At 41.7% G+C, this 11,921-nt stretch overlaps 1 protein-coding gene across 3 annotated transcripts; it reads left to right on the plus strand.

The window, feature by feature from the left end:
• Window positions 1-340: 340 nt before the first annotated feature.
• Window positions 341-9,886, plus strand: lmnl3 (lamin L3). 3 transcript variants are annotated; one of them, XM_056381933.1, is made up of 12 exons: window positions 342-1,060; window positions 1,731-1,887; window positions 2,359-2,484; window positions 2,996-3,166; window positions 3,266-3,391; window positions 4,250-4,470; window positions 5,393-5,612; window positions 7,035-7,142; window positions 7,414-7,530; window positions 8,339-8,449; window positions 8,549-8,611; window positions 9,501-9,886. In XM_056381933.1, exons 1-11 carry the CDS (start codon window positions 669-671, stop codon window positions 8,579-8,581), a joined length of 1,782 nt encoding a protein of 593 aa, XP_056237908.1. In that variant the 5' UTR covers window positions 342-668; the 3' UTR covers window positions 8,582-8,611; window positions 9,501-9,886. The 3 variants fall into 3 exon arrangements, with proteins under 3 accessions (XP_056237912.1, XP_056237908.1, XP_056237898.1); XM_056381923.1 differs by lacking the exon at window positions 8,549-8,611; XM_056381937.1 differs by lacking the exons at window positions 8,549-8,611; window positions 9,501-9,886 and having other exon boundaries at window positions 341-1,060; window positions 7,414-7,635.
• Window positions 9,887-11,921: the final 2,035 nt, after the last annotated feature.

The raw sequence follows: 11,921 nt of genomic DNA on the forward strand, positions 1-11,921 counted from the left end.
GTGCTATTTCACCTAAAAGGATATAATATTTCAAGTTTTATATGCTTTATGGAGAGCGGATTTTAGGGCTAACAAATTGATATTTGATGATTTGATGTTGGATCAAAATAACACAGTTGTGTGTTTAATCTTAATGTGGTAAACTTCCTCAAGGATAAAGACTGTGGTGACAATAATAATAATGATAATACGTGAGAAAATGAGAATAAGGTATTTTGAGAAATAAATCTTAAACACATTATTATTGTTTTTTTACTTGTGTAGTTTGTATTTAAAACCAAACATCCATCAATAGTTTTATTTTGAAAATCTTACCCGGAAATGTACTGCGTCACTTCGGGTGAACTGTCGGTACCTGCGCTCTTCACTTATTCTCAGTGCGTCAACTCGTCAAATTGGATTCATTTCAGCTGTGGACGTCTTTAACAGAAGAAAACGTCCACCACCAGGCTCTCAGGACCAGATCTGGATTTTTCCATGTGCAGTGGTGATCGATGAACTGTTCACAGTGACTTTTAATCATTTGAAATATCACTGCCTCTAGTACTTGTGTTAGTTCGGATGGGTGCACGTTACTGCGGCCCGTAGTTTTGTATGTCTCTTAGACTCGACTAAATTAAGTGGATTACTTGTGGACCCTGACGAGGTCTGTCCAGTCCATCATCATCATGGCCGCTGCCACCTCCACCCCTGCCGCCTCCAGCGGCCGCTCCAGCCGCTCCGCAGCCCGCCGCAGCGCAGTTACCGGCCTGCCCACAGCCAGCACCAGCCCGACCTGCTTGTCCCGCATCCAGGAGAAAGATGAGCTTCGACACCTCAACGACCGCCTTGCCAACTACATCCAGCGGGTCCAAGAGCTGGAAAGCGAACGGTCCTCCATACTGCTTCAGCTGGAAGAGAAGGATGAGTCGAAAAGCCGGGAGATGGGCAACGTGCGGCGGCTGTACGAGGAGGAGTTGGCCGATGTCAGAAAGTCACTGGACGGCCTGGCCGGAGAGAGGGCCCGCCTGCAGATCGACTACGGGAATCTGTGCGATGAGTACAGGAAACTTCAAGCCAGGTAGTAACATTAGCCTTACGATGAATACCACCACGCAGGTGTTCTTGCACAGGACTCCAGTCAAAAATCTACTTATGTAATGAAGTCTAGCTTGGTTTTGATGCACACACGTGCAGAAGAAGATATTTAAAAAATAAATTAAATAAATAAAATAAAAAACTTTAGTACCGCTGTATAAGTGGGGATCAACACTCAGCGGCAGGTATCCCACTGTTAACAAAAACTACTCAAATCATTTTATAGTGTTTTATCACACAAGGCAACATTCAATTGACAGCCTCCGTAAAGTGAGTTTGGTCTTTTGCCCACTTACAGCAGATATATGGCTTCAAATGTGTAAGGTAGCTCATGTTAGCAAATGTCATTTCATATTTTATGCTCTACACGACATGAAATTTCAGCTCTACAAACAGCAAGGTTGACACAGACACAAAAGATAGTCAGGGTTAATTTCAGAAGCTGACTTTAAATGAATGAATACATTTGTAAGATTGGAGTTTGTGTGGAGATCACAGGTTTATAACAAAATAAGGTTTTAGTAAATATTCATCTAAATTGAGAAGAGAGACTTGAACATTGTGTGGTACATAGTGTGTGGCTGACATGAACGAAAACAAGCCAAGTTGTCTTCCATGGGTCACAAAATTTTCATGATGTTCTCCCTCTTCAGGAACCAGAAGAAGGAGAGTGATCTGGCGAATGCATTGACCCAGTGGAGGAAAGTCGAGGTGACTCTGAGCTCCAAAGATGCTGAGTGCACCAAGTTGCTGTCTGAGAACAGGAGGCTCAATGATGACTTCACTGACCTGCAGGGCCAGCTGGAAAACGTATGCGCTATCCCTCACTGGAGTTGCAATGATGTATTGTCCATGTTTGAGGTTCTTAAAGCCCCCATCTCTAGATTTATTTAAAGCAGCAGACCTGCTGTGTGAATGAGTTACAGTGCGTTAACATCACTGTTGTGTGGTAAATACTGCAGTGTTTCCCTCTGACACTTTAATGAAGTAGCAACAGTTATTGACTGAGATTTTAATTTTACAAAACAAAAATCACAACATCAGTCAAGTCACTGTAACTTCCCAACTTTATGTCAACTGTTCCAAGGATAAAATCAAAACACTTCACATACAGCAAACGTATCACAACCTAACAAACGTTGTGAGTGTGAACTGCCTTTTAAAGCTCAGTGAAGCCAATGGCGGTACGGATTGATTGTCGGAAGTGGGCTAATATAGTCAGATTGTGTTGGGTGTGACTGTATGTTTGAGGTGTGTGTGTGTGTGTGTGTGTCACACCAGGTGGAGGGCGTCCTGTCAGGAACCAAGAACCAGCTGAGCTCTGAGATCCTGAGGAGGGTGGACATGGAGAACCAAGTGCAAACACTCAAAGAACAGCTGGAACTCCAGAGAAACATCAGTGAACAAGTAAAATTACAGTGGCCCTCAGAGCTCAGTGCACTGCAACTTAAGAAAACACATGCAAAGACACAAACACGCTGCAAACTCGGAAAACATCTTCATCAATTTGACAAAACAAATGTACTGCAAAAACTCACAACACATGCAAATAAAGGAACACGCTGTAAATTGGTGGCATTGGATATCTAGTGCATCACAGCAAGTTCATCACTTTTTGTGATGCACTAGTTATTCGTGCTTTTTACTTCGAAAGTTACAATTGGGCATTTAACAACAAGTCCCAGCCAGGCTCATCACATTTTAGTCTCCCCTGGAAACACTTCTCTTGTGTTGTAGGACTGAATTTTCGCGTTTCTCTATTTGCATGTGTTTTCTTAAGTTGCAGTTCATTGAGCTCTCAGGGCCACTGTATAAAACACACACACACACACACACACACACACACACACACACACACACACAGTTTATTTCTGTGTCGTCTCAAACTGATACATGAGACTTGATTCTGATTTTGTAGGAGATCTTGGAGATCCGAAGCCGACATGAGAGCCGTCTAGTGGAGGTGGACTCGGGAAGACGAAGAGAGTTTGAGAGTAAACTGTCCGAGTCAATGCAGCAGCTTCGCCAGGACCATGAGTGTCAGCTGCAGCAGTACAAAGACGAGATCGACAGGACCTTCAGCTCAAAGGTGCAAACCCTATCCTTGAGATGAAGGTGTCCAGATTTATTACATACAAAGCTTTTTAAATGTTTCTTGTGTTTACATTGAAGTGTTTCTGCTCTACAGCTACAGAATGCTCAACAGGCTGCCCTTGAGAAAAACAACGTTGTGTCAGCCACCAAAGATGAACTAGACAGCACCAAGCTCAGAGTAGAGACGCTCAGCTCCCAGCTGCAGCAGTACCAGAAAGATGTAAGTTCACTCTGACACGATGTGAAGAGATCCATTAACAAAACATCAGCTATGTAGAAAGTATCGCCCCCAGCGGCCATGTTGGTATCCTGGTTCCACGCCTCTGAGTCGTTGCCCACATCTACTATGTTTTGTTTTTAGTGACTCAGATTTGTCTGGTGTTGTAGTTGGTTTCTGCCAGTTGTGAAAAAGAAAAGGAAATTGACACAGTTGCACTAGTTGGTGTAATTGTATAACTGGTCGAGGTGTGTGTGTGTGTGTGTGTGTGTGTGTGTGTGTGTGTGTGTGTGTGTGTGTGTGTGTGTGTGTGTGTGTGTGTGTGTGTGTGCTTTTGAAGGAATAGTTGAGGATGACTGTCACTCCAAACATGACGCTGCAGTTAGCTTAGCAAAGAGACTGGGAACAACTGAAACAGCTAGCCTGGCTCTGTCCAAAGATGATGAAATCCACCTACCAACACTTGTAAAGTTCACTAATTTACCACATTGTATCTAGTTTTACTTAGTTTTAAAATTGTGTAAAATTTTTTCAGATGGTCTCTGCTGGTTGCCTGGTAATTACATTACTTTGTGGTGATGACACATGTCCAGCCACGTGACTTGTCTTGCCTCTCATTACAGCAGGGACCCGATTTTATTATTTTTCACCACAGTAACTATCATTTGACCCAGACTGATATGGATAGTCAAGACTGGATTTGTGAAGACTTAAGGTGTGTGTGTGAGAGAGTGAGTGAAGCCTGTTGCTGCGTCTATGACCTGCAGATTGTTTTGCTGTACTGTTTTGTGCCTAGTTGTGTTGTTACTTGGTGTCTACTTGACGTAATGATGTCAAGTGTTTCTTTCTTCTCTCGGTCAGAAAATGGTGCTGGAGAGCCGCTTTCAGGACCTGGAGAGGACTCTGGACCGGGAGCGGGAGGTTTGGCAGCAGAAACTCATTCAGAGGGAGCAGGAGCTGCTGAACATGAGAAGCCAGATGTACAGTCAGCTGGAGGACTATGAGAACCTGCTGGATGTCAAGCTGGCTCTGGACATGGAGATCAATGCCTACAGGAAGATGCTAGAGGTGGAGGAACAGAGGTATGGCTGTGATCTACAGACCCCCCCTCACCTTTTTCACCTTTAGTGCAGATGAATCTTCATGGTTTAGTTTCTGCTCTGATCTGCATTGTCAGCTGTGAGACTTTATATAGACAGTTGTGTGTGTTTCCACATCATGTCCAATCAGCTGAGTTTACCATAGGTGGACTCCAGTCAATGTCCAGAAACATCTGAGAGCTTAAGTGTCTGAATACTTATGTCAATGTGATATTTAAGTTTTAGTTTTTAAGAAATTTGCAAAATTTTCTGATTCCCTTATCGATTCCTGTGGATTTTCTGTGTGGGGAAAAAAGTTGGCCTGTACAGGTTTTCAGTGTCAACAACGCAAATTTTATTATGAGTCTCTGATCACTGAACAAGATAGATAACTTCTGTGTAGTTGTTCAATCCCTTGAGGAGGGGGTGCTGTCTAACTCTTTAGGTTTCCCTTTATTCATCTACAAAAAAGAAGGGGAAAAGAAGAAGAAAAAAAAATGTCTCGGTCGCTCATTCGCGACCGACACATCACTGATACGTACCTTCTCTGCTGAGACTGGGAAGCACTCGTTGACCGGCTCTGTAGAGTGTCAAACACATGGCATTCCTGATATTTAATGCCCTGATTCGTCTACAAATGTTTCATGTTTGTTTTGAAATTAAGCCACACTACCGTTCCCGTTCGCACTGACTGCCTCTCGCAAAAGCGTGATGTCATTGTTTTGAAGGCACGCGGAACTAAGTGGAAGGCAAGATAAGGGAATGGTTAAGTATAAAGGCAAAAGATGTTGATGGATCGAACCGGTTTTTGATTCTCATCCCTACTGAAGACTTTCTGGCATCATCCATTTTAAAGTTTTTTTTCTTATAAATGAGAAGGATAGTATGGTACCTGGATTTCTGTTGACTGGCACTTGTCTCTTAGATTGCAGCTGTCACCCAGCCCCTCCCAACGCGTGACCGTCCCTCGAACACACGAATACAGCAGCCGTAAACTCAGAGGGAAGAAACGGAAGCACGAGGGAGCATCTGGCAGCTCACCTGCCTATAAAATGTCCAGTCGTTCCACAGACCGCGGAGCTGTGAGCGTGGCAGAGGTCGACATGGAGGGAAAATACGTCAAACTGAAGAACAACTCTGAGACAGTAAGGCTGTCATGCAGCTGGATATTGATTTTATTTTGGTTTTGACTTAAATTTACTTTTTATTATCATGAATTAGTTTGAATTTACCAGTTGAACATGTCATATGTTATCATCTACAGTCGAATGTTGGTGAAGTGGAGCCTCATTTTACAGGCTCCAGGAGACGTGTCAGTCATTCTGACCTGCTCCTGTACAGTGTTGTGGATGATGGTGCGTTAACCTGGTGGAGAGTATATATGTGTATATATATGAACACTTTGAGTATTGTCATACAGGCAGAAGACTGTAACATACGGTACTCTCACACACCTCTGTGCATTATGAGCTTTATTAGTGGATGAAGAATGGGAAGGAGCTGGCTCTCTTAAAAGCACAGTCTGTAACTTCCACCTCTAGGGGTCTCTCAATCAAAAGACGGCATTTGGTGAGGTCATGAAGCAGTGTGGAATCATGGGAGTTGTTGTCACCACCATTACCGTAACCTTCTACTGGTTTGAATTCCTTCAGTGTCAGTGGTTCAGGAGCTGAATTGTCCACAGAGATGTCCTCTTCTCCACAGACCAGGGGATTAAAACAGTAGAAACTCTGAATAAAGCAGTTTGACATTTAAAGTCAATGTCTGATCGACGCTGTACGGAGGACAGAGACGTCAGGGAAGAGTTTTAGCTGAGATTGATGCTAACCTTTGTTTTGATTGTTTCTCTGATAACTTATGAACCAGAAAGCAGTTTACCTTTTTAAAAATCCGAGATTCAGGGTGGCTCTTCTGGTAGAGCACATGCCATAAAGACTTAGTCCTACCTGCAGCAGCCCTGGGTTCCAGTCTTATCCGAATAAAAACACAAACACCCCCCCAAAAAACAGTAATTCGCTCTTCAGTGACACAGGACAGGATGTCTCCAGCAGCTGGGAGCTGAGCTGTCTAACATTTCCTCAGCTTGTTTCTCTGATAACTTCAGATCCAGACGTCCGACGACTAAAATCTTTCATCTGGTTCAAATATAAAGCTGAAAACCACAGAGGTGTAAAAAGTGTATGTGGCTTAAAACTAGATAAAAGTCAATGTTGAGCTTCTGTCAGACAAACACACTGACACATGATCATAGAGGATTAAAGAGCCCTGAGCTCTAACAGATCATTTCAGACAGAGGAGAAGAAGAAAACTAATGTCTTCTCAGAACATTAAAGGAAGAATGAAATGATGAACACTAAGACTGGCCATAATAGGTCCTCTTAAATCACTGTTCTTTTCTATTCATTGAATCAATAATCAGTCCTGAATTATGGGTCCAAGAATGTGAAACCAAACCCCCTCCCTAGTTTTTCATCATGTTTTTGTTTACTTATTTCAAACATGGATACTTCTTTCTATGATCAGTTTTCTTTGCAACATTATGACAGTTTGTTTTTCTGTCATTCCAGGAGCACCCGCTGGGTGGTTGGGTCGTTCGGAGGATGTATCCAGACTCTGGAGAAATCTCCTTCCACATCCCCTCCTCCTGTGTCCTGGCTGGTGGACAGACACTTACAGTGAGTAACTAGTGTTATTGTTTAACTGTGTTTCCCTCAGTCTGTGTTACAGTCTCTAAGAGGGCGGAGGTAAAGACAGATACAGTAACTGAAACCAACCCTGACCAACTCCAGAGAAGGGTCAGATTCAGGTTTAGGCATGTAAATTCAGGTTTAGGTCAGGGGTAGGTAGGGTGTTCAGTTGTGATGGTTAAACAGGTCTCCATCAATACAGTATAACGTGTGTGTCTGTGTGTGCGCGTGCATGCGTGTGTGTGCGTGCACCTGTCAGATCTGGGCAGCAGGTGCAGAGGTGGAGGCTGACTCTGGGGACCTGATTCTGCAGGGCCACAGGAGCTGGGGCCCCGTCACTGATGTAAGGGTAGTCCTCCTGAACCCCAACCAAGAGGTTAGTGAACCAAACTGCATCTCCCAGAATGCACCTGAGGCCTGTACTACGAACCATGAATAAAGTTCTTAATATGATATGAGAAGAAACACTTGATACCTTCAGGTAAGTTCAGTTATAACCACACCCACAAGTGATCTTCAACAAGGTGAAATATGAACAATATGATCACATGGCTACAATAAAAAGAAATATTTCTAAATATGATTCCTATTAAGGATATATTGTAAATAAGTGGATGGATTATCATTAAGTTTCTTACTCAGTATTTTCGCTCTTCAGTCTGAACAAACTTATGAACATGTGAAGCAGATCAAACAGTTAAAGTTAATGTCAGACTGTTTCTGCTGCAGAGAGGAGAGAAAGAAAAGTCAAGTAGTTGATATCGGAGTCAGTCTGACTGAAAATGTTTAAAAATTATAAATCAGCTTTATAATCATGGGAAATATTCAACAGGATGTGGATCATTGTTCTAATCAAAGACATCAGAGGTTTAGTTTTTATTTCCAGTTGTGCTCAGAGTCTCATAATGTTCTGAGCTGCAGTGATGAAGAAGAGAGTAAGAGCTTCATCACTGTCAGGAATCCTGTTGATTTTTAAAGAATCTGTGTTCAGGTCAAATGAAGCTAAAAGAGGTCAACATTGGTATATTATATGTTTGAACACATTTAGATTTATTTTCTTGTCATTGACCTTTAAAAATCAAACCCTCAATATGAATATCAGTGTATCTAAACCAAAATGTTTGTCTCTGCTACCTGTCAGTGCTGGATGTAACTCACTGTAGGAGTCATGTGATGCCTTTCAGGAGGTGGCTGAACGCAGGGTGTGTATGCAGAGCAGAGGTGACGAGGAGACGGAGCTGGAGTTTGATGAAGAATTCATCACAGGCAGTGACATCCAGCCCTTTCGGAGACAGGTAAACACACTGAAAATAAAATCCAGGTTCCATCACCTCAGTGTGTTCTGTAAAGAGTTGTATGTTTGAAATGTGTTTTTTTTTCCTGCTACACTGAAGCCAAAGAGGAAGAAGTGTTGTTCTGTGTCTTGAGTGCAGAGCACACGGTGTGCTGTACAGTAGGTGAGGAGGGTGATGGTACCCCACTCAGGCTTCTCCCCTCTGCTTGTGCCCAGTGTGTGTCGCTCTGTGTGCCAGTCACTAAATGCATGGCTTAGGGATGTTAATAATTAACTGTTTAACCGTTAACCGACAATAAGAATTTTGAATGATTAAAACTATCAGTTAAACAATTTTTTTTTTAATTATTTTTATTTATTTTTATATATATATATATATATTATATATATATATATATATTAATTATAAAATATTTTCCTACACGGGAGATCTAGGCTATTCCGCCGGTTCTGCACATGTAAAAATAAACCCGTTCTTTTTAAATTATTTTTTTGGGCATTTATGCCTTTATTCTGATAGGACAGTGAGAGACAGGAAAGTCAGGAAGAGAGAGAGGAGAAGACATGCAGCAAAGGGTTGTGGGTCGGACTTGAACCCATGGCTGCTGCGGTTAGGACGAAGCCTATGTGGTACGCGCTGTACCAGGTGAGCCACCAAGGTGCCCCGAAATAAACCTTCTTATGCAAAAAAAAAACCAAACATTTGTTGTATTGGTATTTTTATAAATGGGTCACAGACACTTGTCCATTCTAAATAGTACATTTAAATCTTGTCGGTTAACGAGCGTCAGCTATCGGTCAGAAAAAAAAGAGCATCCCTAGCATGGCTTGTTTATTACATGTTGGATTTGCTGCAACATGCTGAATGTATTTGGTTGAAGACCAGGGTCTGCCGTTAACTGGTCTCATTGATGACTCTAAATAACTGCTATCATGAAGCTGCTTATGTATTTCACTCGGGGTTAAAACCTTCCCCTCACTGCATGTTTAGGACTAACCAGACTGTCTATACTGTGAGACCAGCATGATGATCACGCTGCTTTTTACTCCAGGATCTGTCCAAGGAGGCGAGCTGTGCCGTCATGTGATTGTATCCATCTCCTGCTGTCCTTCACATCTGCCTGGAAAACCTGGACTGGCTCTGGCCTCTGAGCACAATCATCTGCTGTCCATTTTGTGAGAATATATGAGACAACACTGGAACCAGAGCCAGGACACTGACATCTTAGTTGGACTGCGGAGCTCAGACGCCTTAAAGCAACATTACCGACCTCAGTGTTCCTCACTCTAACTGCACAAGATGAGATCTGAGCTTCACCTTGATTTGATCTCATTTAAATGTGTGTGTGAAATAAAATTGTTGGTGTGTGTGTGTGTGTGTGTTTATATGTATATATATATATAATAAAGTTTTCTAAACAAATACAGTTCATTTACACACTTGGCTCTGAGGATTAAAGACTCACTCACTCAGGATCATAAATTCAGAGAAAGCAAAGGAGCTCACATTATGCACAGGATGGAAATATTAATACATTTCCTATGTTTACTATATATATGTAGCTTTTAGCATTTTCTCATAAAAAAATCCATTTTGGGAAAATAAACATTTAAAATATGTTAGTGGAGTTTTCAGCTCCAAAGCTAAATTTAGCAACATCTGTTTTATGCTGGACCAAGTCACTTCTAGATGTGATAGTTATATCAACTCTACACTCAAACTTTTGTTGTCAGGAAGTGAAAATATTAATTTGGAGATCTTTATTTAATTTTTGAAAATTGAAGATTCTCGGTCAAGGTAAAAAATTATTAATTTGATCACTGTAAAACACAGCAACAACTATTTACATGAAAACATGATATTCAGTACAAACATCAACCCAGTCCAGTAAAACATAATCAACTACTGAGGCAACAATAATTCCATTTAGCTCTGAAGACCAAACTTCAAAAAAACAGTTTCAGGATTTTGTATGGTCATGAATTTAATAGTTTTTACATGAAATTGACATGAACTGGAAAATGTTCTGGAATTTGGGTGTGGAAGGACTCTTTTTACCACATCCTCTCACTTCCCTGCAGATAGTTTTGATTAAATTTGTCAAAGTTTTGACATAATATCTGTCTCTGAGATTTCTGCCTCCACCCCAATACAATGAAGGTGAATGGAATTTCATTAATGGTGCTCACACTACTGAAAAATGACACTGCACAGAACATACGTGTGGGTCCTCCAGTACATTGACATGAGATTCAAAAAGAGGCTGAAGGAAACAGCCCTGATTGTATGTCTCCAGAACTAAGAACATTACAGTCACTGAGTAGCTCACAGCAGCTGTTCCCAGAGGCATCGTGACTAGCTCCCTCTGGAGAATGAGGAAAAGCAACATTGGGTAACTGACGTCACAGAACAACGAAGGTCTATTCTATTTTGCTCAATACACACCATGTGAAATCAAAAACGGTGCCTCTCACCAAGTAGAATACTGTGGCCTATAGTTACTGTATTTAAAATAGATGAATGTTTTCCACCGAACACCTGCTAAAGTAATGACATTCCCAGAAGACTCAGCTGTCCCTACTTTTTATGTTAGCCTGCTAACATGCTAAACTAAGACAGTGAAAGTGCTGAACATCAGCATGTAGTTTTCAGTAGCTAATGCAGCCTCACAGACCTGCTAGCATGGCTGAACATTGATTGAATACAGTTCAGTAGTGTTGCAGTAGCTGCTCTTGCTGCTCTACTGTAGATAAAACTGCCACTCATCAGTGCATGACTCCAGTTCACCAGAAAGTTCATGTAAAGGGTAAAAAAGAACATGCACAGGTTCAGCTTTTGCCAAAAAATTTGTTTCAGTGTAAATATTTTTAATATGTAAATATAACTATCAAGACTTTTCAGGAACTCTTTTTTCCACAAGGTTTTTCCACTGAAAGCTGTTTGTGATTATCCAGAGTAACATGAAGACTTTCTGTAAATACTAAACAAACAAATCCCATTCTTTGTCATCAGTGTGGAGGTAGAAATCTCATGACACCTGGACAATAAAACCCAACTGTCTCCATGGAGATTTACAGTTAGCTGTGTTGTGAATGATGAGCAGAGCCTCGTTGAATTGTTTGTGTGCGAAAGAATGAATCAAACTGAACAGCTGATAGCGGTCAGATGGATGACGTGCTGACCAAGTCAGCCAGATCAGACCGTCATGTGGCAGGAGTGCAACATATGCAGGTACAGGTGAGGAGCTTCAGTAAACATTCACATCAAACATCAGAATCTCAGTGACTCTGACTGAGACTGTGACGTGATTGTTGGTGTCAGACGCTGGTCTGAGTGTTTCTCAAACTGCTGATCTCTGAGTTTTTACTCAGAATGGAAACAAACAACAAAAGCATCCAGTGAGCAGCAGCTCTGTGTTGATGAAAGAGGTCAGCAGGGAATGGACAGAAAGGCTACAGTCACTCAGATAACC

Source organism: Seriola aureovittata, chromosome 1, assembly GCF_021018895.1.
Source record: "Seriola aureovittata isolate HTS-2021-v1 ecotype China chromosome 1, ASM2101889v1, whole genome shotgun sequence".
Lineage (NCBI taxonomy): Eukaryota > Metazoa > Chordata > Actinopteri > Carangiformes > Carangidae > Seriola > Seriola aureovittata.

Bases quoted from the DNA above. Each gene is read 5' to 3' on its own strand.
- lmnl3 (XM_056381923.1), top strand. From the start codon at position 669: ATGGCCGCTGCCACCTCCACCCCTGCCGCCTCCAGCGGCCGCTCCAGC. The intron at 3,167-3,265 runs GTGCAAACCCTA...TCTGCTCTACAG, and splicing joins ACAGGACCTTCAGCTCAAAG to CTACAGAATGCTCAACAGGC. The intron at 7,143-7,413 runs GTGAGTAACTAG...TGCACCTGTCAG, and splicing joins CTGGTGGACAGACACTTACA to ATCTGGGCAGCAGGTGCAGA.